This window comes from Eimeria maxima, genomic scaffold, assembly GCF_000499605.1.
Source record: "Eimeria maxima Weybridge genomic scaffold, Emw_scaff397, whole genome shotgun sequence".
Taxonomy (NCBI): domain Eukaryota; phylum Apicomplexa; class Conoidasida; order Eucoccidiorida; family Eimeriidae; genus Eimeria; species Eimeria maxima.
Genome location: NW_013566476.1, coordinates 1 through 27,935, shown reverse-complemented (window position 1 = coordinate 27,935; position 27,935 = coordinate 1). Strand labels below are relative to the sequence as shown.

Here is a 27,935-nt window from a genome sequence, read left to right as displayed (position 1 = left end):
AACAAAAGCAGAACAACACAACGGCAGCAGCAGCGGACGCAGCTGCAGCAACGGCAGCACAGAACAAAAGGAGCAGCAGCAGAAAGACGTAACTGCAGTGCAGCAACCAGCAACAACTCTACGAGGGGATCGAGCGGATTTGTTGGGCTATCTGTATGCAAGGTGTTTAAGATTTTCAATGTCTGTGCTTCATGCCGTCAACGATTACAGGCATTGGCTTTGTCTAAGAACACTGCTTGCATTAACTTAGACATGCAAGCGTTGAAGGCAGCACCTTTTCTAATTTGAGTCTGCTAGGCCAAGGCAAGCGTCCCATCGCGAGTTCGAAGGCTGTGATGCCTAACGACCAGATATCGACTGGCGTGCCGTATGCTTTTGTTTCTTCTCTTCTAGCCATTTGCTCTATGCGTTCTGCTCCTCTGTCGGAACCATTTCCTCCCTCTCTACTTTCAGCTCCTGCTGCTCCTGCGGCTGCTCCTCCTGTTGCACATTCTGCTGCTGCTGGTACATGTGGTTTCAAACCCGATTTCCAGAGACGGCGGAAATAGGTAACTGCCACTTCGGGAGCCATCCATTGAGGGGTTCCTGCGAACTCGTCGTCTTTGTCTGCATGCCAGAGACACTCAGGAAGGGCATTTTTGCCTGCTATGCTTCGTACACAAATCAAAACTGGCACATGCACTAATTCTACAGCAGATGAACAGATTCTACCCTAAAACAGCATCAACACTAATCCAAGGCCGTCAGAAGGGAGCCACAAAGAGTGTGTACATCTGCTTCCCTTTCTCTGCCATCTGTATATTGTGTCAGTATTCAGACGGAAACAATAAAAAAGACAAGACACTTTAAGTACATCCGAGGGCTGCAAGTGAGATAAAGCACGAAGTAGAGGCTCTCACCGCTCATGATAGAAATTCCAAAGTCAATTAATTTGGCCCTTCCTGATTCGGTGAGGAGGATGTTTGCTGCCTTTACATCGCGGTGTATGCAAACCTCTTTCTCTACTTTCCCGTCTGCCCCCACCTTACGCTCATGCAAATACGCCAAAGCCGCCACCACATCCCTGAAGGCACACCCAAACACAACCAGATGGTATAATATGCGTGCGTGTTTGCACCCATGCAAGGAAGGACTGATGAAGGAATAACAAGAGAAGAGACATGGGATAAAGGGTGGCACATGGGCCAGGAGAGGAAAAACGAACAAAAGGAATCGGCTGTATAAATGTATACTCAGCAGCATCAGCAGCAATGTCAGCAAGATCGGTGAGCGCGGCAGCCACAACAACCCCAGTAACACTGGCAGCAACATCAGCAGGCTCAGCAGCAGCAGCAGCAGGCATACTTGAGCACATTTGCAATGATATGCTCAGGAAGAGGTCCGGCAGATTTGTAGAGGTCTCTGAGGGAGCCTCCAGGCAGGAATTCCGTAACGAAAACAACATACGAGGGAGGCCACTGAAATGCCTCATAAAACTTGACGACATTCTCGTGCTCAAGTTGCGACAAAGCCTTCGCCTCAGCCAGCACACGCTTTAAATATCGAACCCTCCCGCTGCGGTCTGTGCACTGCGCTTGCAGCGCTCCCTCTATGTCTATTATCTTCAAAGCCACCTGGTCCTCTTCCACTTCTTCCATCTCCACACTCGTACCCTCATCAGCCCCACCGGAAGGGCTCCCCTCAGAAGCTGCAGATGCGCCAGAAGACACACCAGCTGTAGATACACCCGAAGCGCTCTCTGGCTTGGAAGTCTTTGTAAATCGCTTCGCCCTAAATACCGCGCCGTGGGCCCCGCGCCCCACGACCTCCTCTATGGAGTAAAAACAACTCGCTTGCGCAGCCGCCTCTGATCTGCCCTCCCTTAACCTTGCTATTGCTGTTGCTGACCCAACTCCACTTGCTGATTCTCCCGTTGCTATTTCTCGAGGAGTTGCATCCAAGGGAAGGAGATCGTTGATTGCCGCCTCGCTAGCCACATGTCGGGAGGTGTGTCGCCGGCCGTCATTTGCAGGTAATGAAGCATCTCTACCAGCATCCACAGCAGCATCCGCATCACTGTCAGCTGCTGCCGCAGCTCCTGTGGGTGCAGAGTGTGTGCGCGTGATATCCATCGGCTCTTCCGGTTCACCTTCAGAACCCGCTCCTCTGTTACTGATGCTTTTCCTACTGCTGTTGGTTTGTTTGCAAACGTTTTGCAGCAGAAGCAGAGGGTCTGTGCCCTCTGTGTCCTCCTGCAGTCTGCCAAATCCATTGTGGAGTTCACAGCCAGGTGGAAAGCTGCTAACGATCTTTGCTAAACATTTTTCAACCCCTTGAACAAACGCCTCTACCCCCTTTCCCCCTAGCCGTTCTTCAGGGGGTTTACTAAGGGCTTGAGGGTAGCAAAGGCCCACACCCAAGTCCGTCTGGTTCTCTCGGCTCCCTGCTGCTGCTGCTGCGGCGGCAGCGGCTGTGCCTGCTTCCATCTCTGAACGAGAACTCCCCTCTCCCCCACTCACGCTGCCTCCTGGAAGCCGCAAGGACGCTGCACTGTACACGCTGCGTTGGCTGCTGCTTAAAGGTAAAGACGCAGCACCGCTCAAAAGCAAAGGTTCCTCTGGCCGCACCATCAGAGGCCTCGGAGAAGCTCCTGGGGGGGCCCTCTGTCGGAGACTCCCGAGGGAGCCTCTCAGACAGCTTCGTACAGAAATGACGTGCTCATAGTTGAGGGAAGGGGAGGAGGAGCTGAGGCGCCGCTCAGAGGAAATGTGGGTGTTGGTCTTCTGGCCAGCTGCAAAACCGCCTGGGGGGGCAGAAAGCAGCAGCTGCTGCTGTGAGCCAGAAGGTGGCCTCGAGCCTTGAAGCCCACCTCTGCTGCTCTCTCGAGATGGAGCAGCACTGCTGCTCAGCGAGGACGCAGCAGCAGCAGCAGCAGAAGCCACTGGCTGCTGGCCACTGCTGCGTGCAGCTTTAGCAGCCGCTCCACTGGTAGCCAGAGGAACCCCTCTGCTGAAGAGCGCCGGACATGAGGCGCGCCGGTGCAGAGTAGAAGGCACCGCATGTGTTGTTGCAGCATCTTCAACCACCGCAGGCAGAGACAGCTGAAAGTCGTAGCGGAAATTCTCCTGACAAAATGATCTCGCAGAGTCCGGGGCTTTGGCTTCACCTCCTGAAGCCGCAGGAGTAGCTGCAGCAGGAACCGCTGCATCAGCGGCTCCTGCAACGTCGACGACGAAGGCAGGGACTGCTGCAGCACTCGCACCATCAAGAGCAGCTCCTCCTGCTGTAGCAGACAGAACACCTGTCACAGCAGCAGCATAGTTAGCAGCAGGGTCAGACGCTGCTACTTTTGTAGCTGCTGCTGCTGCCTCTGGAACAGTTGCTGAGGTTGGAACAGAAACAGCTGCCTCTGCCGGAGCAGAAACAGCTCTTGCAGGAGAAGAAGGCTCATCGGCGGCAGTAGGGGAGGAAGTGAAAACATTGAATGGCAGCAGCCTCCCTCTTAAACGCAATGGCGGCTTCTGCTGCAATTGCTGTTGGGAAAAAGCAGACGGCGGCCCTGGAGCGCTAGCCTGCCGCCTCTTGCTCGTTGATCCCCCTTCAGTGCGACTTGCTTCGCTGTGCTGTACGTACACAGCAGGTTCAGCTGACGAGCTGCGAGTCCCCTTTGAATGGGCTGCGGAGTTGCCATTGCTTTGGCGACTTGTCGAAGAGCCACGGAGAAACGCAGAAAAGGATAGCTGCCTTAATTTACTTGGCAAGGAAATGACAGGAAGTCTGCTGCGCCTGCAGCGGTAAGAGGTAGAGCCCGAAGAGCACCCATGAGGTGCAGACTGGGCCCTAGCTGTTGCCCCACTAGGTGCTGTCGCTACTGCTCCAACCGTTGGAGGAGTCGAGACGGCACCGCTGCACGGTACTAAACTGGACCCTTGGCAGCCGGAGGCGTGTTCGCTGTGCATGGAGCAGTCCACAGGTAATGAGTGATGCCTGTTTGAGGCCCCATTTGCTTCATAAGAATTGAGAGAAGAGGTATCTCTACGGTTCGGCTCTTCCTTTTGGCCCCCGCGGGAACGCCGAAGAGAGCGCCAGAGGGGGGTCCCAACTTGCGAAATGAAGGCGCTGCGAAATGCATGCGGCTGCGACACGTTGGGTGCACTGAAACTTCTACTGCTCCCCCTGAGTTGGTGGGGTCGCCCGGCAGCGTCGGCAGCGGGGGAGGTGGGGCCTTCAGTGCCGCTGGCTGACCGTTGAGGCTCTGGGGTGCAGGTGTCCATTTCTCTGTCTGAACGCCTTTACGCACCCACAGCTAAAGGCGAGGGGGGAACTGAAGAAGCCCCAGGCATCAGGACAGGAAGGGAAAGCCAGCTTAAACCGACGGCTCTTGCAAGCAGCAAACAGCATGTTCACGTGAGCTGCACATGCAAGGCGAAAGATTGCTGAAGCCGAAGTGCCGAATCCTGCATAAACACGTGAGACGAAGATGTGAGAAAAACTGTGAAAGACGGAAACGGAGTGCACCGCCCTCAAGAAGGTACACCGCGGCTGGTTCGTTCAGCTTTCACTTCCGTATATCTTTGCACGCAGCAACATCTAGAATTTGTTTGGGGTGAAGCAGCATGAGTTTTCCTTAAATATTCCCTCTGAACGACTTCAACACAATATTTACAGATAAACAGCCTCCGTGTTCACTGCATGTGCTCTCAGAAACGAGGCGCCTCGTGGGCCGCTGGCGACAGCCCGGCGGTCACTCCTACCGGTTCAGTCGAAACTTGATGTTAAATATCTTTTGAAAAATACAATTCCATTTGGTTTTCTTCAACTTCCTCTGAAGTTAGACCAAGAAGGTCGAAGCGGCTTGCAGCCAGGGGGAGAAGATATAACCAACAGCATACCACCGATGCGGGCGAGGATCTGTAGCGCCCAGTGTGGTCGACTGCAGATGTCCTTCAAGCAGATCTTGTTTCGTTCCGCTTTTCTGAGGATTGACTTATGCGAATATCTGGCTAGAGAGCTAAAGAAGGCATCGCACACCTCGCTACAATGTCGGTTTCCGGAGCATAAAGCAAAGAATTCATTAACCAGAAGCCGCACTGTTCTAGCGACATCTTCCTTCCTGCAGAGCATTTCAGTATAATTCTCTCAACCAACAGGCACTGGAGAGTTTTCTGGAAAATGTCTTCAGCGCCGCCCCGGCGGATCAGAGATAGCGCTGCTACCTTATATTATCCGAGGACACTTCTGCGCTGCAGTGGAGCCAAAATACTCACGATGAGAGTTCCGTAAATGCAACAACTGGCCTCCCTCCCCTTTACCCGGGAGTCCTGAGCCAAGCATCTCAAGCACCTGGAGCTGCGGGAGAAGAGCTGGCCTGCCTTGCGTCCTTGCAGCCCAAGGCGCACATCTGCCCAGCTTGTGCGCAAGCGAGCGCCCTTCACTCTTTATACAGAGAGTGTAGAGAAGTGTTGAGAGCTTCATCTTGAGTACCGTCTGTGTTCTAGAGCTGACTAAGAATTCGTGTGCCCACTTTAGACAGACTTTCCAACATCGGGCAGGCTATTCGACAGCAGACTGTTACCGCTAACGATAACAGAAGTGCCTGTGAAGTACCTTCTGAACACTAAGCAACTACAACTGTGCTCCCACAGCAATCACTGCAATTACTACGCTTTCTCAATCTGAAATACTCTCCTAGAAAGGGCAGCGAAAGACACCTGCGTCAGTTGGCTGCATAGAAACGTCGGACTGCACAGTTGTGCTGCTATTTCGTGCTTTTGTCTCGTTTTATCCGACCATATATATTCAAATAAGCCCCCACTGGAAGCACAACTGCAGCAGCATAGGGGAAGAAAAACGACTAAAAGGCGGGCTCATCACCACCATATCGCAGCGAACGCACAGGGTTCGTTTACACAAAAGCTCATCAGTTTAGTCTGCAGCAAAGCGCTTCTCCTTTCTGTTAAAACAAAATGTAATCCTCCCCGAACTCAGGAGGCCGTTAGTGGGCTTCGTACTGCCACCATCCCTACTTTTGCTGTAAGGTGCCGCTTCTGTAAATAAGAAACTGCTGCTGTTAAAACGCGGCTACTGCTGTTAAAAAGGAGTGGCTGCCGTCTAAGAGGTTTCGGCTGCGCCTGAGCCTGCTGCAGTGGGGGATGTGGCTGGGGGTTCTGCTGCATTTCTCGATACTTCGATTTTGATTACTCGTGTTAAAACTCCAGGGGAGAAGTCTACAAGTTTTTCACACAGCTCCGCTGCTTCAGGTGAAGAGGTCTCACTGGTAGCAAAGATGAGGGCTTCAATCAAGAGCCTCTCATGCAGCTTTCGTGACTTCCCCTCGTCTGTATCCCGCGACGCTCGAGATCCCTCTGCAGAATCCCGCACGAAGCTGCTGCGCTGCCGCAGCAACTGTTGCTGCTGCTGCTGTTGTTGACACCTCCGTTGCTGCTCTCGGATAAGCTCCTGCACGCGAGACGGCCGTCTTAAAAGCTCCTGCAAACATCAAAGCAGCACAAGAAATCCAACTACGCATGGGGGTGTTTACACTCGAGCTGACAACACACGAACAGTGTCCTTCCCCAATGTGCTGCTTTTCTCCTGCTAAATAATAATTCAAAATAATTCCAGTCCACAGCACAACTCTTGATAGGAAAACAAGACAATTTCCATGCAACAAAGGGAGAAGTCAATCGGACCTCTCCACCAGCCGCTTGCTCATCAGGCCTCTTGTCAGTCCCATCATCATCATCAGCACCAGCAATCAGATCCGCCGAGGGGCTGCTCTCTTCTGTACCTCCTGCAGGCTTCTGCGCCTCCGCTTGTTCCCCCAAAGGCTCCAGAATGGCCTCAGACAGTGCTGCCACGACCGGCTTGAGGTCTTCTGCTGTTGCATTCGATACTCCTCGCAGCAGGCACACCGCCAGCCCTCGTGCCACGCTCTTCTCGCCTGCAGCACAGTAGATGCGAAACAAGAATATACTATCAAACAGGCCAACACACCAATCCAACAATAATAAAATTTCGTAGAATGGAAAGACTGAGAAGATCCTGCAGGAGAGACACGATGGAGGAATGCACTTCGACATTGTGCCCCCGCGAAATGTTCTACCCCGATATTTGATGCCTTGTTCAATGTAACACATGATCACTCTAGATGAAGTGCTCCACCTATTCCTTCCGATTTTTAAACACTTGAGTCTGCGGCAAAATAATTTACGTACCTGATTTCTTGAGCAAAAGTGGCAAGAGAGATTCAGGGTCCCTCTCAATGATACGAACGAGACAGTTGCCGCCTTCTTGTGCGGCAGGGCTGAAAGACAGAGCGAGAAATGCCCTTAGCAGCTGCTTCCCTTCTTCATTCTGCAGCAGAAGCTGAGTTATTCTGCTGCCGTGACGTTCTAGCAGGAGCTGGCAAATACGCTGGGAAGATGTGAGTTTCTCACGACCTGTGTTGCTGTTGCTGCTGCTCTCTGCGAGAGAAGACGGGGTCCGCTGAGCCCTAATCGGACTGCGGGACTCCGTCTGAATGCCTTCTTCCTCAGAGCCACTCATTTCGGCGCAGGATAGGGACAATAAGACAATAAGCTCAGTAGCTCCGCAAACCGACTCCGGCCGAAGTCAAAAATAAAGCAACAGCGGTTTAAAAATGACACCACACGAAGAACGCCAAAGACTAGTTCCCTTCCCCTCCCCAAAAGAATGTCCGCAAAAATTCTACGACGAATATCCGCGACTCACGCAGCTACAGGCAAAAAGAAAATAACCACTCCCTCTTGTGTACACACCCCATCAAAGTGTACGCCTTTGAGTGTGCCACCTCAAGCAAAGGAGAGAGGGGGTAAACTGTATTTTGTCGATTTGGTTAATTTACTAATGCTACAGACGGTTTTGTCGGGGTTTACACGTGCGTCCTTTCAACGACCTGCGGTGTATTGGCAGTCGGTAAACGACGAACGCTCACTTTCCAGCCCCAACTGTGGTCGGCCGCGAGCATTCTGACGCCCCTTATGTCATTTGAAACAACTTCGCCTTAATCCTTTCATTTTGTTTTTAAATTAAATGCTTAGAGGGACAAAAGTTTGTAATTGGCACTACACATGATTCGCCGATGCTTTGAACACGCGGACACGAGGGCACATAGCACACCGGCCGGCCGTTTTCTTCTTAGGTCCAGCGGTTGCTGCGGGGTTCACCTGCTCTTTTTCGTTGTTAATTCAATACAGGTTGTATGGATGATCATTCACAGGTTATTCAGTTGATCATCTTAAAGAGGTTCCTTTTGTTCCTGCTCAAAACACTTCATCTGCATTCGACTTTAAAAGAAACACCCCTGCCTCACCCCTGGCCATTGGTGGGGTAAACGGGCTGTTCCGGGATTCGAACCCGGGACCTCTCGCACCCGAAGCGAGAATCATACCCCTAGACTAAACAGCCTGACCACAACACCTCTTGACTCTTTAAATATGGGTCATAGTTCGACCGCTGTTTGTGCTTTGTCCTCGAGTGTTTGTGGCGTGTGTGTGCATGCCTTTGACAGTGTATATCTGCATTTCCGCCCTCGTATGCTTTTGGATTCGTTTATATCTATGTTCTTTACCTTGGATTGCTTGTATTTGAGGTTCCTGTCTTTGTGTACTCCTTTGGCTGGGTGTGTTTTTGCCGGGGCGTATGTCTGTTTATTAGCCTGTTTGTCCTTCATCTCTTACGCTAATGATGCCTAAGGTATGTGGTCCCCACCATGATGTGATTCTTGTTTGTGTTTAATTCTTCTCATCTCTTCCATACTCGATTCCTTGCACTAGATTCTTCAAATCAAAGATGACTTTGTAGGAGCATCAACAATGTGTTTCTGTCACTGGGGAGTACACGACAAGAACGCCAGCATACATGGGAGTCTCATTTCATACACATTTTTTCCTTAGAAAGACAAGACTGTTCTTCTGTTAATTGCAAGAGGGGCTTTAAAAAGCCATCGAAGAGGTTTACCTTTTCTAAGCCTGACCAGACTTTTTGCATCCTTCTCGCGGTACCACAGGGTCTATCGGACGTTGGAGTTAAATGTATTTTCGCCTGCGTACATGCTAGCTACTGGGTCAAATTTGAAATACTTAATAATTGTCTACAGTGTTTGTGCATGCGGCAGAAGGGTTTGTTGACATGCCATGCTTGCTAGTGGAGGGGCTGATTGCCAGCAAGAGCTGCAACAAAGAAGAAAGCAGTAACTCACCGCAGAACCTGCCCTCGTCTCATATCTGCACAATGCGTCAAAGGCCTGTGCCTAATTATGATGCGAAGAAGAAACAAAAGGCATTAGCTTTTATTATGGCATGCAACACCACACACACTCCTAGCACAGCCCAGCAAAACCCCAGTGGCGCATGCACGAAAACTGTAGACAGCTTTCTAACAGTTCCTTAACATGGTGAGTAATTGCCAAAAAGAATCCCTCGCCCCACTATCAAACCTGCATGTAAATAGAAATACGCTTATAGCACTAAATTTGGGCAGACTTTGGTACACTGGGAGATGCCGGCGAAGCAGTAAGATGTTCTCAGCAGTTAATGTTATTCTATATCGTAATCATGCGTATATATTACTGGAAAAATATGTCGGAGTCATTGCTGAAAGTTCCTGCTTTTCTTGCAGTTAGGGACGGAGGCCTGGAGTTCCATCGGCCGTGCACATTCTGTAGCATGCTGCTTTCGGTGTGATACTCGCTAACTTATTGTCCTTAATTTTCAACGGAAATACATCACATAAAATTGTATGATAAACTGTTTAATAAACAGATGGAATTGGAGCCCTAGGTTTAGTTGCAATTCTTGATCATTCCTTCCATCAGACAACTCGGCTCACTGCCAAATACCAAACGTCCATTTGATGAGTAGCATTAACCAGGCCCGAGAAAAATAAATGTGCGTGAAATGAAAGACACAAAATATATTTAAGAGAGCTGATTATTTACAAATTAGAGATAAATCCCCTCCGCCATTTTTCCCTGCTCTATTGTATGCACGCAGTCAGCCCCAGCTGTCTTTCTGTGCCTTGTTGACTGTCGGCGTCGCCTCCATCCTCTGTCTTCAACTTTATCCACCACAATTCCTTTTTTCTGATTTTGTTTTGAGCTTCTCCCGTTGCCTTTAGTTTCAAATGCCATTTTCTCCCCAGAAGCGCCGTTCACTCCCGCGCCCAACCTGCAAGCACGACACAGCAGCAAGGGTGTTTTCGTTCTGCAAAGCAGCATACAATGCATCATTTCAACTACCAGTGACTCATATGCGGCTGCAAAACTTCAATACCACCTCAGAATGAACTCAACTACAGCGGGGGATGCCCTGGGGGCCCCATCTGGGGCCCCCCCAGCTACACCTGCTGGGGGGTCGAGCACTCTTGGGCGACCCCGCAGCAGAGTTCAGCAAATGTTGAATGCATATTATGACTTAGAAGAAATATCTGAGCCCGATGCATCCTCTGAAGGGTCTCCTGGGAAGGCAGATAAGAGAGAAACCGACGTGCAAGGCCAACACCAGCGGGGTGAAACTCAAGATCCGGCTGTTGGCTGCAAGCCTAAAGAAGCAGAGTTGGAAGGAAAGCAGAAGGGGATCGCTTCAGGTGTATATGCACAGATAACTGCTGGTGGGGCATTTAAGAGTGCGTTGCAGTTTCTGAACGACATGTCTGCTGTCCCTCAGTCTGTTGCCGCTGTTGTGAGTGGGGGGCCCCCTGGCTCGTCTAGCTCCTCCTCTGGGGCTTCTGGCAGCTCCTCTACGCCTGCATCGTTGGATCTTAATTCTCCCTCCTTCGATATGCATGCATTTTTCTCTGCGGCTGTTGAGCGATGCACGTTGCAGCAGCTGCTGCGCCTTGTGAATGAGCTGGAGGCAGAGGTCCAGGTGCTTGAACAAGACATCCATACTTTGGTGTATGAAAACTATACCAAGTTTTTAAATGCCACAGATACAGTCCGGAACGCGCGAGATGTGATGTCCCAGGTGGAAGGTCAGCTGGAATCGTTAGCATCGCAAGTAGCCTTCATTGAAGGCAGCAGCAAAAAACTCATGGACTCCGTGCATGCACGAGCTGCAGGTATTGAAGAACTGGTTGCGTTTCGACAGCTGCTGGAGCAACTGCAGATCCTCTCTTCCCTCCCGCAGCTGCTGCGGGATCACCTCGAAGCAGGAAATCCGGAGACGGCCCTTCAGCTGTACGAACACTCTCGCCTCTTTCTTGCTGAGCAAAAAATCGCCTCGCCACATCTGCAGCGGCTGCTGCTTATAAAGAACGATGCAGACAACGTATGTAAGTACGCAGTGCAGCTGCTAAAGCAGCAGCTAGATGCCCCCGAAGAAACAATGAAACACCGCCTGGCGGGTATAGAGGAGAACAGAACCAGACGGTCGCAGGTGTACAAAAACTTCCCAACGCAGCAACCGCAGCAGCAGAACCAGCCGATGAGCGCTGCAGATGCGTCGAGAGTGCTGCGGCTGCTGCTAAAAAATGGACAAGATCCTCAGGAACTGCTGCGGCTATTTCAGCGTGGCCGGCGGCATGCAGCGTTTGTGGTCTTAGACCGCTGCTTCGCTAAAGACGAACCTGATGCTGCTGCTACTGTGCCTGCTGCTGCTGCGACTGGCGAGGCGGGGGAAGCAGCAGCTTCCATTAGCGTTGCTTCCTCTCGCCCTGAAGGGAAAAGAGGGAGAGCTGCTTCAGCAGATTTGGCGTTGGAGGCGGCCTGCCGTCGGGTGTCTATACAGTATGTGGAGGTTGTAGGAGAGGCAATGAAGGATCTACTGTTCATTTTGAAGTTCATTTCGGTCATTCAAGCTGACAAGGGCAGCAGCAACACGCCACCAAAGCATCAGGAAGAGGAGACGGAACCGGCTACTCTGCGTCGCGTGCGTTCAGCTGTAGACGCAGCTGAGAAGTGTGAGTTTGGGGGGTTAGAGGTGGAAGGGGCTCGAAGTGTCAGTTCATTTATGTGTTCTTTAATTGAAGCCGCCTTCGCTCCTCTATCAGCTCTGATGGCCTCCACAGTGCCAGCAGCAGCAGCAGCAGTCCGGGGTACGTCTTCACTAGCTACAGCATTTGCACGCTGCTTCGACACTGTCTTGCCGCAACAGCTGCGGCAGAAAGCAGTAGCAGCGGCTAAAGGGGCCCAGCGGAAGATCATTTTACAGGCCGCAGCACTCGCATTCAAACGCGCATACGCAAACGTCACGCAGGAACTCCTCGACGCCACTGCAGCTGTAATACAGAGGCAGCAACAACAGCAGCAACAGGAGGACGGCAGAAGTGGGTCCGCTGCTATATTGACTGCTGACGAGCTTTCAGCTGTCTTGGCACAGCAGCATTCAGCCGCACAGTCTATAGTTGTTGAGGGTTGTGTGGCCTTAACCGACGCGCAGCAGCTGCTGCAGGGAGCAGCAGAAGCAGCAGCAGCAACACCCGCAGAAGCTGACGCCCTCGTGAGGCGGCAAATCATCCCTTGGGTTGAGGGTTTATTTGAGTTGTTTGTCCGCCGCGTCGTGCAGTTGACACGAAGCACCCCCGCTGCCTTTAGCGGATTTGAGGAAGTCTTAAGAGATGCACTTGGTGTTGAGGCTGCTGCTCCAACAGAGCTACAGCAGCAACAGCAGCAGCACCTACACCAGGAGCAGCAGCAAGAAGAGCTCTGGCTAAAGATGCAGGTATGTCTGTGGGAATGAGCGGGTAGCAAGCACTTGCAGCTCCCTCATCTTCGTTTCTTGGCGTTCGTCGTTCAGTGTTGCTTGCGTTTGTTATGTATGTACAGGTGGAGGCGACGCTGAGGGCTGCGCTTGCATGCAGAGAAGGCAAACGCCCTGTAGCTGAAGAGGGACAGCTGTTTCCCGTCGTGCTACTTGTGTACGCACGCATTGGGCGGAGCCTCCTTCAGATCGGGCTCCCCAAGTTGGAGGCAATAGGCTCCGAGCTCTTCCCTTCCCTTGAAGCGGGATGGCTAGGCAGCAGCAGTAGTAGTAGCAGCTGTACTAGTAGTAACCGCAATGCTTGCAGTGGAGCGTCTTCTCTCCACACAGAACAGGCGGTTTCTTCCGCTGCTGCTGCTCCTCCTCCTCCTCGACGACTGCCTGCGGTTGTGCGTCTGCGGGCGGCTGTCCAGAGTTTAATGACGTCATTTGTCTTCTGCAGGGGCCAGGAAGCAGTGCAGGCCACCGTGACTTGTTTAGCTGCACAATACTTGCAACAGCTGAGCAGAAGCAACAAAAACAACGACTGCAACAGCAAACTCCCTGCAGGCACTAGTGGGTGCTTCTCCCCCCTCCTCAAGGCTCTCGACAGTTGCAATCAGGAGTTGTCGCTCCTTATGAACGAATCCTCCCAGTCGGCTGCAGCGTCAGCAACATCAGGCGCACCAGCAGCAGCAGTTGCTACTGCTGGGCCTCATTTGGGTTCTTCGGGAAGCCAGGCTGTGCAGCAGCAACACCTGCAGCAGCAGCACCAGCAGCACCGTCGTCTGGGTCGTCCTCTGGGGCGTCGCCGGAGCCCCATAGAGGTGGAGATGGAGCGCCTGTTTGCTCGGAAGCAGAGGGTTTTTGCTGCTGTACCCTTCAGCAGAGGAAAGGCATTAATGGCTCTCTTTCGCATCGTGGCAAGGGCGGTGTTGGAGTTTGTCAGGGGCTGCTGCTACTTCAACCCGCAGCAACTGCAACAATTGCAAGTCGACTCCGCAGCAGCTGCCGCTGCTGTTCGGGTCTATGTACAGACGGAAGACGCATCCGTCGTAGACGGTTTTTTCGACGAAATAGTTGCATGCGCAGCAACCCGCTGCATTCACAACGCGCAGCAGAGGGGAGGGCCCCAAGGGGCTGTCCTGGAGGGCACTGGTGAAGGGAACAGCATTCTTTTGACTGAATCAGAGATTGAGGCGGTATTAGCGGCGGAGAGAAAACAGAAACAGGAGGAGGCAGTGCCTTCCATGCCGCTTATTTCTGCCACCTCAAAGGCAACTGCCGTCTGAAGGCGGCAGGAAAGCAACGGCTACAGTTTGCCGGCTTTAGTATTCACCGTTAAGTGTAAACGTAACCTAAATTTGAGATATTTAGTTGACTTTTTGGTCTTTCGTTTTGTTTTATTTGGACCAAATGCTGCGGGGAAAGAAGGCTTCTGCTGCTGCTGTTGCTTGTTGCAGCAGCTTGACCTTCATTTTCCTCGTTTAATCCACGCAATAATTATGCGTCAGGAGCAGAAATCAGCACCCCTATGTCGAGCTGGACAGGTGGAAGATCAAAACGAGTTAAGGAGTGCTTGTTTACAAAAAAATGTATAAACCTCATGTTTTCGTCGTGTTCAGACGGAACAATGGATTTACGCGTTGACTGTACCACAATAAGCCTCAGTTCGAGTCTTTGCAGAGACAATGTGGACACGAAGGAAGAACCAGTCTACAAGGTCTAATTGCATTCAAAAGGTTCTGCTGTGCTGCTGTTTCGTTAATAAGGTCAGCACTTTTTGCCATTTTTGCATACAATTTTTACTTGGTTGTGAGTCAAGATGAGGCTTTTGGAGGACGGAAACGCACGGGGCACTTCAGGATGTTTGTTTCCCCAGGTTTGCGCATACACCCGTAAATATTACATAAACATATTTGTATTTAAATATAATAAGCATAAAGTGCAATAACGGCACACATGGTTTTCAAGATAAGGCGCCATCGCTGGGTCTTCTTCGCCAGAGTTGTGTTTCCTGAAGCGTGAGAGTCATTTTTTGTTTTGCCAGCAGTGCGGTATTCCTGTTGTTTTTCTTGTTGTTCACTATGTTTTCTGCATGCATTTGCTGACGAAATCGTTGAATTTGCTTTCCGAGTCGATTGCAGAAGGCAGGCATTCTGCTGCTTTTCTTCCCTGTGCCAACACCCATACGCGGTCACATCCCCTTAAGGAAGCAATATGATGCGCTACAATGAACACGCAGCATTCTTTAAAGTGCTCCTTCAAAATAGAAGCCATGGGCCTCCCTCCCCTCGAAATGCCACTCCCATGCTCTGTACGAACACCTCCCTCGCCTTCCTCCCCTGCGGATAGGGGCGATACTACTTCTTCCCACAGTTCCTCAGCAGGCGGCTCGTCTATCAACACTACGCGCAGCTGCTCCTCCTGTAATATCAGCCGAGCTAACGCAAGATACCGCATCTGTCTAGCGGAGAGGGTCTCAGCCTTAGTTCGGGCTCTAGCTCCTCTGCTGGTCCCTGATGGAGCAGTGTGGAGGTTATTAGCATTAGGAGAAAGAAAACCACCTGCGCTGCCGTTCCCACCGCATATGACAGTACTCAGTTCAAGGCCTCCAGGCAAAGAACGTACAACACCCTCCAAGCCAACGGCAGCCAAAGCCCTCCGCATCTCCTCGTCCGAGTGTCCCCGCTGCTCACAAGTATCGCAGAGATCTGCAACTATTCACATGAAAGAGTCTTTATGGTCTAGGGTCTAGAAGTAAAAAGGCATACTTCTGCAGTGCATGCATGCAGCGATGCTGCTGTCTGTACAGACGAAGAAGTAGCACAGGTAGAACGGCAATCCTCACCATTAGGGAACCAACCCGAGCTAACAACTAAGGTGTCTATATATAAATGGAGGGAAGCGAAGGCAAACACGCAGCCACCAATGTACTTCGGCATACACATCACTGTAAACATCCATCTACGTGTGCATATATATCTGGGGTGTAGGAACGTTGTGGAGTTTACTCTGGGGTCGAGGGTATCTCGTACAGTCCATCCTTTAAAGACGAGGGAGCGTTGGGGGAGCGTTCCGACGATTTGTTTTATGGTATTTCTTGGCAGTTGCTTGATGGAAACGCCATCAATTAAAATAACTCCTTTGTGACAGGGAACAAGGCCGTACAGCGCCTGCAGCAGAGTCGATTTACCTGTGGTGTGGTGTGCATATACGCAAAACAAGCAGAAATGTAAACGAGGAAGGGGTCATCCAGTGCAAAATCCATATAATCGTATATAACAAGCTGCCTATACACCGCAGCTGCTTATACAGCCTAAGGTAAGAAACGCACCCGCTCCTGTACGCCCGACAATTCCAATTCTTTCCCCAGGTTTTACGTGGGCAGATAAATCTATTATGCTGGGCTTGAGAAGGAAGCCAGGTCGATGCCCTCCTGCTGCTGCTGTTGTTGCTACTTGATTGGCCTCTAAGTCTCTGGTAGTTTGGAGTTCTGCTTGGACGGCTGCTGCCGCCTTGTGCTGTTCACGAGAAACAGCAAATAAATTTTCAGCGTCCTGCCGTTGATCGCTAGATGCACCTTCATCTTCTGCGGTGTACGTACGGTAGCGAACTTCTACATTCTTTAACTCAACACCTGAGCGCTGGGCTGGCAGCAGAAGAAACGGCGCCTCTTTCATCTCCCTCGTTTCTTTGTCGTCCTCGCCCGCTGCTTCAGATACTCTTTCTTCTTCTCCCGCTGGTACATCTTGAGCGTCTAGCAAGTAGCTCTGCACGCAACAGCAAGTAGTAATGACCAGAGACAGGAAATCTCTACCGTTCAAACGTGCATATATGTTCATGTACGAAATGGGGCTATCGATACACCTCAGATTATAGTACAAACTGTTCTGGGAGGCGAGGAAAACAAGGCCCAACAGATAGAAATAAATGAACAAGAAATTAATATTGTCTTTTTAGACATAATATGCATAAACAATAATCACCTGTACACGTTCTACAGAACACATATCTTTCTCCATTGAAGTAACATTGCTGAGAAAGCGCCGCAGGGCGCCAGCGATGGACAGAGAATAAGATATAGCCAGCCCCATAAGGCCGATGTTGTGGGCAGCAGCAGCAGCGGCAGCAGCAGCAGCGTCTGCTGCTCCAGGTGCTTCCTGGCTGCCGCCGACTCCCAAGCTAAATGCAGTGCTGCCGGCAAAGCTCGAAAGACGAGGCAAAAAGGAATTCAAAACAACGAGGGGAAAGAGCAGAAGCTGAAGGCGAATAGAGGCCCAAGAATTAACCCTAAACAACACATAAACGCATGCAAAGTGATCCCGGCCCCAATTGGATAAACTGCATGCAATTGGAAATATTTCGTTGAGTATGTTGTCTAGAGAATTTGTGTTGTTATAAGAACTGTGTTGTTGCTTCCATATATTATATGGTTATGAGGTTGCGTAGTGATGAACTGTTTCTATACTTTACCCCCATTGTGTTATTTTGGTTCTTTGGCAGAGTTCGAGGTGATGCAACATATCTTCTAAGAAGGCGTTTTGCTTCTTTAAGGCAGCAATAACAGTTCTTCCTGTCAATACTTCGCTAAAGCAGCTGCAGAGTGGAGAGAAGGAGACGAGAGCTGCCCTCTGCACTTCTCTCGAGGTACTTCGGAAATAGCGAAATATTAAAAGATAAATACCCAACATTACAATAGGCCAAACAGGAATAACCCAAGAACAAGCCAAGCTCAGGACGACCACCTGCACAACACGCGAATGTACGTGCACCTAAACTATTGCTTGAAACGGTGTGTTTCGGTTTCGCGAGGAAAGCGGCTGTAAATGTTGATTCTTGCTTGCACTTGACCTTTTATCTTTTTGCATTTTAAGGTTTATTTTGCTTACGGAGAGTGCGCAGGATACAGCAGCCGTGAACGAATAGCCGATTCTTCTTAGTATACCCAAATCAATGATGGAGATATCGGTAGAAAATCTGTTTAAAATGCGGCCTACAGGGTTATGATCATAAAACCACATCGGCGCAGTACAAACAGCATTCCATAGTTGTTTGTGAATGTTTGTTGCTGCTCGCATCGATCCCCCCGCTCCTATCATCTTTTCCGCTAACTCGAAAGTCATGTTGATCGTTACAATGCTGCATGCGTACATACACCCAAACAGCCACAGCACTTACAACAGTCCCTTTCACATGCCTATAGATGCACTGGCACGCAGATGGAGTACACTCGTGTTCACGTAGAAGCCGCTTATCAGGCTACATTCTTTCTACTTACGCAACAAAGACGAGAAGAAAGTGCTTGTGAACAGCAGCGGGGGAACTGCTGCTGCCTCCCTCTTCCCCCTCTGTACCATCGTCAATGGTTGTCCATTTCGCAATCCACAAGTCGCTGAGGACGTCTGAGACGCTGCCAAAAGTCAACACCAGCACAAAAACAATAGACAACAAACGCCCCGTCTGCTTGAGATACCTGCAGCAAAAACGCATGCAGCAGCAGCAGAAACAGGAAGACTGACAAAGACGATAGAGGTCTCTCACCGCATATATAGCTTAGTGCTTAGGGGGGCTTTGGGATCGAGATATGACAGCTGTTGCAGCAGTTGAAGGGTTTAAGGACGGAGATGCTGTTTGTTCTGCTGCAGCTCCTTCCATAAACCCTTCGTTTGCTGCAGCTGTGGCAGCAGGGAAAGAAGGGAGAAGCCGTTTGCTGCACCAAAAATAAGAAGAAACCGCGACAAGTCCGCTGGCTGTCTCTTCAGCCACTGGGAGAGTCCTAGGAATGCTTGGGGGCTCAAAAATAGAAATCTGCTGCCTTTTAATTTCTTCCGTGGTTTCTGCTGCTTGTGGCCGGGGTGTACGCACAATCCCTTCTTGCTGTTGCTCTCCGTCTTCTGCCTCTTTACGTTCCCCATCTCCTGCAGCTAATATGTTTTCAATCGTTTCGAGGGTTCCTCCTTCTTCCGCTTCTTCTTTTTCTTCCTTTGATTCTTTCTTTGTTGAAATTAAATTTAGAAAACTATCTGCGTCTCCCTGCCACGCTATTTGGCCGTCCACTAACCGACAGATCTGAAACTGCATGCGACGGACAGGAGGGGAGGAAGCAGCTCCCCCTTCTGTTAATTGCTGTTGCTGTTGCTGTTGCTGTTGCTGTTGCTGTTGCTGTTGTTGCTGCTGTTGTTGCTGCTGTTGTTGTTGCTGTTGCTGCTTCTGCTGCTGTGTTGCGTATTGCCTCATGAGTCCAATTAACGAGTTGTCATTGAGGCAAACTAAAACAGCTGAGTCAGCGAGGAGGCCGTCTTGTCCGAAGAGATTATTGAAGAGATGACCTGCAACTGTTAAATCCAAATGATTGAAACACTCGTCAAAACAGAGCAGACACCCGAAAGTTTCTTCCTTCCTTTCTGCTTTCCCTTGCAGGTCCCTTTCTGTTTCGTCTTCTGATTTCAACGCTTGCAGCACCTCCGCAGCAGCGGCACCGAGTTGCCTAGACACCTCAGAACTAATGGCATCGGCAAGTTTGCGTTTCTTTGTTTGCAGCCTGTCTACAGCTGCTGCTTTGAAGTGCTGCATGCGTCGTTGGTGCATTTTGCAGCTGTAGACGGCCCGAGCAATGTTAAGCCGCACGCGCTGCCCCCCACTGAGGTCGAGGCCTCCTTCGTCTACTATGCGAAGATCTCCTCTTCGCCAGCTGCAGAAGTCCTGCTGCAGCTCGCATGCGGCTACCACTGCGGTGTACGTCCACTCGTCATATGCCTCCCCGAAGATGATGTTCTCCCGAATCGTGCCACCAAACAACCAAGGTTCCTGAGGCACGTACCCCAAAGGTGGAGCAACAGCAGCAGTAGCAGCAGCAGGTTCAGTCTCCTGCTGTTGTGCTGTCACCCCGCTGCTGCTGTTGAGCATCCCCAAATCGCCGCTGATGTAGCATGCGCCTGCTGTCATAAACAGATTATCGCGACGCAGGGCTGCATGCACCAGAGTAGTTTTACCGCTCCCCGGTGGCCCTGTAAGCAGAACAACCTCTCCCCGTTTAACATCAAGGGTGATCTTATTCAAAGACAAACGAACTGTGCCCTCTTTAACCGGAGGAACAATAAGCACGGGAGACAATGACCGCTCCCCAGCCTGCCCTGCAAGAACGGCAGCAGATAGATGATCAGACGGCGTTCCTCCTGCCGCCGCAGCAGCGGCGGCGGCAGCAGCTGCTGCTGCTGCTGCAGGAGAGAGCCAGGAGAAGGAAGCAGACAGGAAGCGGATCATTACGTCCGAGTCGTTGACAGCTCTGTGCAGGTCAAAGATGGCAACGGAAGGCGAACATAACAGAACAAGAAAAGGAATAACACGCCGCATGCATACAAAGCAGGAAAAGAAGAAACCGCATTGACCTCTCTACTGGAATCATCAAACAAACAGCTACCGTGGAGCAACCGTACTGAAGCAGCTTCGTTGTCACTTCAACCAACTCCTGTTGCTGTTGCTGTTGCTGCTGCTGTTGCTGCGGCTGCTGGCTGTTGTCTGTGCGTTGAAGCAGGGGTTCTTCTTCTGGTTTGCGTTGCGTCTGTTCCCCAACTTCTTGGGAGGTTGAGGCGGTGGGTTGGAAAATGTAGCTGCGAATTCTGCTGAGGGAAATGCGGCCTTCAATAAGAGTGGATATTGTATACGGCAAATCTGCCATGGGCCCCACAAAGTTATCCATAACATGAATAATGGGGATAACCAATTCTGCCTTGAGCCCCAGTGTCTGCAGTCACCAACAGCACAACAATAATAATATATAGCGCATTCAGAAAACCCTCGCTCTAACGCATGCGCATGCACCATTAACTCCGCATCCACCGCAGGATAAATTTTACATATATTCATCGTACCCCCGTGCGGCCTTGGATCAAAGGAATGGCAAAAGCAGCAAATGTTCCAATGGATGTTGCAGCTCCTGAACACCAACAGCAACACCAAACGCAAAAGCAGCAGAAATAGCAGCATCAGCGGCAGCAGCAACAACAACACCAGCGGAGAGTCGGATTCATTTCTGCATTCCGTGGCAACAGCAGCAGCTACTGCTGGTCTTTCATTCCCAGTTTCAAGCCAGGACCAAGCAGCGTTCGGCCGCTTTTCTCTCTGTCATTCTACTTTTTGTGTTCTGCGTCATGTATTTTGTTATTGCTGCTGTGCTTAGAGTGTCTGGAGTGGCATGCCTGCAATAGCGGCAAGCCAATAGCTTATGCCCGATAGGTACATTCTTCGTGAGCCCCATTTGAGTTCTTGCCTTCTCTCTTTGGTAACAATATCCTCCGCTATGTCCTCCCACCCTAACAGCCGCACCGTCCGGAGCTCTGTGAGGCACTCGTGGCAGCGGCCGACGCGGAGGTCTCTGCACGCCTGCAGACAGAAAAGAAGGAAATGCAGGAGACAATTTGCTGCTAGGCAGCAGCAATCCCCTGTCGTCTCTGCTAACTAATCTTGCTGCTAGAGGGAGATGAAGAATGGTTGGGTCGGCTCTTCGATTGTTCATGTTGTGGGTTTAGCAGGCGATCATCGTTGCTGATGTGCTGCTTGCTGCTTCGAGATGTGCATGCTGTTTTCTGGTTATACTTTCTGATGTTGCCCCTGTTGCTGCTGCGGACTCGATGCTGAACAATCAGCAACAAGTCAAAGTGCCGCATGCAGCTGAGAGAAGAAGAGAAAAACGAGCTGTGTAAGAGTTGCGTGCCTCCCCCCCGCTAACTGCAGAGTGACGCACCATGAAAGGCACCTTCAAGAAGCTGTTGTATGCCTCCAAGGCAATGGCAAAGAGAACAATACACACCAGGGTAAGAACTGCGGGAATACAGTAGAGTCCAACCTGTTAAACAAGACAGACAACCCCCTCCAGAAAAAGTCAGCATGAACTCACCAGCTCTTCAGTTCAATAGAATTGCCTCTTGCATGTATAAAGACACACTGGCAACTGCAAAAAGCCGTATATACAACTAGATGTATCTATATGTATATCAATAATCTGTAGACTACGCCAGACGCTAGACTACGCCCTGTAAACGGATATATATCATTCCTGTGTACAACAGGAATTACATGAGGATACAACACCAAAACAACTTTTGCCTGTTTATTTAATAGCATTTTTAGTTCCTGTGTACAACATGAATTACATGAGGATACAACACCAAAACAACTTTTGCCTGTTTATTTAATAGCAGTTTTAGACAGAAGAAGAAGAAGAACAGGCAAAAAGCGTCTTCTGTCGGGTACCTGCATGGCCAAGAGAAGAGCAGCAAGGCCGACACGAATAGGAAGAACGACCAAATCAGCAGAAGTCATTACCATCTCCGCAATGGAGGGAACATCAACGAACACAATGTTGAAGATGGCGCCCTTCTTGCTCTCCGCCTCTGAATCGGGAGTTACTGAGTTGTTTTTCTCCTCTTCGCTGAAGGGCAGCGGCAGCGTCCGGCTATACCCCCTGGCGTCTGTATACCTCTTCATAAGGACAACTTCAGCCCCCGATGCTCTCTGTCCATGTAGCAAACGCTTGTAAATAGACGTCAACAAAGCTGACTCCACTCTTATGGACGTCCTACAAATGTAGAAGTCCAAATGGCTGTCCATACATACGAGGAGCAGCTGAACCGCTGACAGGGTCCCCGCCGCTAATAGCCCTGAAAAACCAAAAATGACAAAAACCTCCAGCATATCTAAATCGAATGAACTACGTAAGAACACCTGTAGGCTGATGTAGTTGCTGCTGCAACCACTTAGTCTGTGCGTTGGGGAAGTGAGGGGGAGGCTTGGAAGGGCGTCTGTCTGCAGCCAACACGAAAGAAGCTGAGCATTTTGTTGCATTGTTAGCTGTCGCGAAATATGAATATGGAGGTGAATAGGCTTTTTTACCTTGTTTCCAAGAGCTTTGTGCTGGCTCCTCCCCTTCTTTCAAGATCTCCTTAAGAAGGAGGGTATTGCCGAAGCTGAAGAACTCTTTTACTATGGTCCACAGCATCGCAACAACAATGGGACGCCAGAACTGGCGCAGGGTGGCTCTAAAGATGGATGGCCGTGAGTAATGCCTCTCTTCAGCCAAGAGGGAGCCATCGAGAGGTCCTCGGTGCATCTCCTTTATATCCGCCTTCTGTAAAGGAGGCAGCTCCTGAGGATCTACTGACTCGTACAGACACCGTACAGTAACAGCATTCAGCCAACGAAAAAGCAGACGGCTGCACCATCCTGCAGTGTCGAAAGGCGACGCGGGAGTTTTGTTTGCAGGGTGTAGAAGCGGGTTGCCTTCTTCTGTTCCTTTGCGCTTTTCTCTGCCGCCGCTACCGACTCGGCCGCCACTATTGGAGTGTCCAGGGGCTCCCTGGACTTGAAATTGTCCTTTCATCTCTTTTAATCCATTTAATGGCTGTATTCAACTAACAAAATTCGTTATGCTTCTCTGCGATTCTTGAATTAGCAAATGAAACCTCCGCCGCCACCAGCGAAATAGTCATCGACTGCCGAGAACGGCGGGCGCCGCCTCAATAAGAGCACGAGGAAAATAAAGCAATATTCTTCTGTTTATCCATATGAAACAGAAACACAGTACATTACTAATTAAACAAAAAGAAAAAGAGCTAATAACTGGCGAAGGCTTCAGACAAGCGTTGCGATGAGGCCGAAAAGAACCTGACCTTGACGAGTTGGCCAGACCATTGGTATAGAGCGCCGGCACTACAATGGTTCAAACTGCGAAGCCTCTAGCTACTGCTTCCACTGAACGGAATGAGATAATGTATTAGTGCAGGTAAACTGGAACATTTATGCATTTAATTAGGGCAAACCTAGGAGTGCCCATCGAAGCCGTGGGGCTTGCTGGGACGCTGAGTCACGACGGGCCAGGGCGAGACAGGTCTATTTTGGATCAGCTTCTTCATAAGGAGGGACCAGAGGCCTGTTTTGGGGTTTAGTAAGCTTTTTTGTGGTTATTAGAAATGTAAGAATCTTGAATTTCGTATTTAGCAGTTTAGGTGCACCATACAATCATGTCCGAGAACCTACTTGTAGCCAGCGGCCTACGAACCATATTTGGGGCATGTCCCCGGAATACCGTTTTTCTTTCACACTCCCAACTGTGTAGAAACTCTAACATGTAAGAAGCCTTGGGACCCCTCGCTTAAAGTGCTGGTTCGAAGACAGCTGTGCAAATGCGGAACAGCAGAGTTATGGATAAACCCAACCAGCAGAACCATGACTCTGTTATGGATAAACGAAACCCAGCCAGCAGAACCATGTCTCTGATACGGGACAAAACTCGAATAAGAATGATAGAAGCATCCAAGCCGCCACTATAGACACTTAAGAGACTGTAGAACGCAAACGGCGTGCTGCAGCAACGAAAGCTGACACACCCCAAAGGCATGCCGCACAGAAAATTGGCAGGTTTGTATCCTCTATAGATGGGTAGCGGTACTCAGATATATCTGGAATATCCTTTTCCTTATGTACGTTGAATTAAAGTGTGTAAACTTGTAAACAGGTTTTACAAACTCTGGTTTTTGTGCATGCAATTCAGGAGCACCGTCTTTCTGGATCTGTGAATCTACGTAGTCGCTGCCGAGTTCGAGCTGTATAGCACATTCGGAGGCTGCTCAAGAGAAACGAAGGCAGGCATCTTTTCCATTCTACGTAGAGTTTTAGGGCACATCCCCTTCGCCAACAGAGCCAAGCCTTCTTCTGTATTTCTTGAGTTTGCGCCTTGAAGTGAAATCATTTCTTTTTTCTTAAGATGACCTGTAGATTCTGCTGATGTTAGTAGAGGCCGTTCTGCTGGTCCCAAAGACTTAGCTGTTTTGTCTCTCTTTAAATCTAAGGATGCCAAACAGGTGCAGTATGCACCTCGTGTTGGGAAATTGGAGACAGCAAGCACATACTTTACACCAAATGACTTTCCCCTTAATGTATATACGATAGATAACACCAAAAGTGCGAAACAACAAGACATAAAAAACGACAAAGCAAGAACAAATATCGTAAATGGCGTCTTCACGAGCATACTTAGAGTTTCTCTTCGCCTGTTCCCTGTTGTAAAACGACAGTATAGCTTGTGAGCTACTAGCTCACGAGCTAGCCAGTCGAGTAAATAATTAGCTAGCTGGCTAGTCAGCTATCTGGAGTGCATGGGGGTGTAACCAAGATTGCTCGTTTTCTAATATTATATTGCTGTCCTTTTGTAGCTGTTTGACCAGTAACCTGCCTTCGTACATCTTGCTGTCCGGGCAGATCGCCACTGTTTTCGCATGTTCTAAGGGAAGGGAGAAAACGGAAGCAACAATAGAAAACGTGGGAACAATAGGGAGTACATTCCATGTAATCTTTGAATACTGAAAGCCAAAGCTCAGTTTACGATGAATATTTGAATAACCCCTTAACTCTTAAGACAGTGTCGTATAGCATTAGCATTAAGCGTCCGAAGGGATTATACCCTATAATAGAGAGAATGAAGGGACTTGAGATGCCATAAAGGCATCCTTCACTTTCTGTCAACTAGCAATAATGTGTTTTCCTTGACGACTAAGCGCTGAAATCCACGCGTTGCCAACAGCAGCCAGAGCAGAGGGAAGCCGTACGCATTGGAGGATAGTCGAAGAAATAAATAAACAAATCTAGGGGCTTCACGCTTGCTTGAATAACGCTAAGAAAGGATATTATACAATTATGTTAGGCACAATACACGCATTCACGCTCTACACCAGAATATGTGGACTCTCTGCTATACTTTACGATTATGGAAACCAGCCGACAAGGGGGAGCAGAGGAGAGGTTCCTATACTAGCGATGTGTGATTAAATGAGTTATTAAATTCGTAACAGGAGAGTTATAAATAAAAGTACTTCCTCTGTTGTACACTGAATTATGTCGACTGTCCTTCATCTCCTTCCAGCCCCTGCTGGCTTCTCAACGCAGCCGACGTGCATGCCATTGTTTGTTGTGCCTGTAAACTCCCGTTGTGCATTCTTCATTGCATTTCTTCATTTATGTTTCAATTGAATTGTAATTATTCGAAACACTTTTCCGATTTATCGGGGGTTTACCGATCTGTTCACCGGCCAGCGTCAAGGTGAGCGCGGTGTAACGAAAGCGCCAGCAGCAGCTTTCCTTCACCATTTTCAGTCCTTGTGTTCACTTCCCTAATCCCTCAGTTGGATGGATTAATTCTTCTTTTCGTTTCAACTCGTGGGATGCTTGGAACTGAGTGGAATATCCATTTCCGCCATTCTACGCTGGCGTCTGACGGTGCAGGGAGCCCAGTGCATTTTTTCATCTTTCTCTCAGACGATCCCCATGTGTAAACATTTAGCTTTTATTGCTGCAGCAGTCGGCTGCGAGAGAAGCACTAAGTTGATCTAGTATAGGCCGCCTCCTCGCGGTTGCATGGTTTTGTCTGAATGAGGCCTGTTTCGCACTTCCGACTCAGCGATCTGTTTCCCCTATTTCAGCTGATAATCCGATTCTTTGTCGCTTTCAGTGCATGCCTCTGCGGTGTATAGAGACCCTCCAGTAGTAGGCAATCGAGCGCCCGTTTCCTCCCTCTCCTCATTTCAGTCATTCCTGTGAATCCTTGACTGTGGTGTCAGGCGGCTGAGTGCCGATCTGGAGGAGGCCTCGTTTTTTCGTTTCAACACAAGATTACTGTAATTAAACTATAGGAGGGTGTATTAGCAGCAACAGCAACGACAGCAACTCCCTTCCCCCTTCATTCTCCCCCTCTCCTCCCCCCCAACCATGACAAACCAGCCGAGTGCTGGGGCCTCGGCCAACGCTCAATCGGACGAGAAGGCGAGGGCCCTGCGGGCATATGTAGCCAAAGTCAAGGAACACAGAGAATGGGCTGCTAGAGTCAAGAAACGTGAGTTTAGCACAAGCTGCTTTTGCTGCTGTTTCTCCAGCAGCAGCTGCTGCTGTTGCTGCAGCCCTAACAGTGGCAGCAACCCCATCACCGGCAATACCAGCACCCCTAGCAGCGCAGTAGCAACAACAGCAGCAGCAGCAGCGGTAGTGGAGCCCCTAGGAGATTCAGCTGTTCCTGTATGTGCCCCTTCGTGCTGGTGTTGAATATGTGCATGCAGTGAGGGAGGAGACGAAACTTCAATCAAAAAAGTATGAAAAGACAGAAGATGATCTCAAGGCACTGCAGGGTGTTGGACAACTCATTGGGGAGGTGCTGAGACAGCTAGACTCCGAAAAATGTGCGTTCCTGCTGCTGCTGCTGCTGCTGCTGCTGCTGCTGCTGCTGGTTCAACACGTGAATGCCTGAAGTCTCGCTGTTGCTGATGTTGATGCTGCTGCTGTTGCTCTTTGTGGCGCATGAGAGCCGTTTCGCATGAAGACTCACTGTTGCTGCTGCTGCTGCTGCTGCTGCTTCTGTTGTTCGCTTGTTTGCTGCATGCATATGCAGTTATCGTGAAGACATCAAGCGGACCCCGCTACGTTGTCGGCAGCAAACCCAAGCTCGACAAGTCGCTGCTTACTGCAGGGACTCGCGTTGCCTTGGTGAGTTCCCCTGCTGCTGCATGCAACTCAAGCCCCACGCCTTCAGCTGCATGCAACTCAAGGCATGGGGTTTCGTTCTTTGGTGATATTGGTGGTAGAGCGGATGCTGCTGTCTAGCGTTTAGGGTTTAGGGTTTAGGGTTTAGGGTTTCGCTTCCCTTTATGCCTCTGAGGTTGTACATGAGGGTTTCCTCTTGATGTCTATTCTCTGTATAATTGCGCACTTAGTCAGCAGCATACTGAATATCCTCTACTATACTCTGTGTATATATACACTTACATGTATGTATATGCATGTATATATGTATATAATTGTATACATTCATACCTTGGCTCGCGCTAGCAGATATATTTAAGCATTAACTAAATATAATTTATTATAATTAAATATAATTAAATATAATTAAATATATTTTTGCCTTTTTTTGTTGTATAGGACATGACAACATTAACAGTAATGCGTCGGCTACAGCGGGAAGTAGATCCATTAGTATTTAATATGTTACATGAAGATCCAGGGAATGTACATTATTCAGAAGTTGGTGGATTAACAGAACAAATTAGACAAATGAGGGAAGTAGTTGAATTACCATTAACTAATCCTGAATTATTCAAAAGAGTTGGCATAAAAACACCTAAAGGTGTACTTCTTTATGGACCACCAGGAACAGGAAAAACATTACTTGCTAGGTATGAATATATTAATATATATATATATATATATATA

General features: G+C 49.6%; 5 protein-coding genes across 5 annotated transcripts; 2 read left to right on the top strand and 3 right to left on the bottom strand.

Moving 5' to 3' along the window:
• Window positions 1–241: 241 nt before the first annotated feature.
• On the bottom strand, window positions 242–4,253 carry EMWEY_00031420 (STE kinase, putative; the record flags this gene model as incomplete). The annotated part of the gene is made up of 3 exons (XM_013481710.1): window positions 242–642; window positions 900–1,063; window positions 1,345–4,253. The coding sequence occupies 3 exons, from the start codon at window positions 4,251–4,253 to the stop codon at window positions 242–244; spliced, it is 3,474 nt and encodes a 1,157-aa protein (XP_013337164.1).
• Window positions 4,254–6,090: 1,837 nt separating this feature from the next.
• Window positions 6,091–7,527, bottom strand: EMWEY_00031410 (hypothetical protein, conserved; the record flags this gene model as incomplete). Its single annotated transcript, XM_013481709.1, has 3 exons — window positions 6,091–6,468; window positions 6,672–6,922; window positions 7,197–7,527. The coding sequence occupies 3 exons, from the start codon at window positions 7,525–7,527 to the stop codon at window positions 6,091–6,093; spliced, it is 960 nt and encodes a 319-aa protein (XP_013337163.1).
• Window positions 7,528–10,283: 2,756 nt separating this feature from the next.
• EMWEY_00031400 (hypothetical protein, conserved) lies at window positions 10,284–13,972 on the top strand (the record flags this gene model as incomplete). The annotated part of the gene is made up of 2 exons (XM_013481708.1): window positions 10,284–12,662; window positions 12,767–13,972. 2 exons carry the CDS (start codon window positions 10,284–10,286, stop codon window positions 13,970–13,972), a joined length of 3,585 nt encoding a protein of 1,194 aa, XP_013337162.1.
• Window positions 13,973–14,765: 793 nt separating this feature from the next.
• EMWEY_00031390 (ABC transporter, putative) lies at window positions 14,766–23,061 on the bottom strand (the record flags this gene model as incomplete). Its single annotated transcript, XM_013481707.1, has 14 exons — window positions 14,766–15,371; window positions 16,064–16,453; window positions 16,670–16,973; window positions 17,368–17,428; window positions 17,629–17,822; window positions 17,962–18,156; window positions 18,400–19,968; window positions 20,120–20,427; window positions 20,555–20,619; window positions 21,009–21,065; window positions 21,142–21,316; window positions 21,427–21,528; window positions 21,936–22,342; window positions 22,575–23,061. 14 exons carry the CDS (start codon window positions 23,059–23,061, stop codon window positions 14,766–14,768), a joined length of 4,920 nt encoding a protein of 1,639 aa, XP_013337161.1.
• A 3,380-nt stretch (window positions 23,062–26,441) lies between these two features.
• Window positions 26,442–27,750, top strand: EMWEY_00031380 (26S proteasome regulatory ATPase subunit, putative; the record flags this gene model as incomplete). Its single annotated transcript, XM_013481706.1, has 4 exons — window positions 26,442–26,565; window positions 26,786–26,905; window positions 27,115–27,209; window positions 27,645–27,750. Coding segments are annotated over 4 exons (445 nt in total), but the record flags the coding sequence as incomplete, so codon positions are not given.
• Window positions 27,751–27,935: the final 185 nt, after the last annotated feature.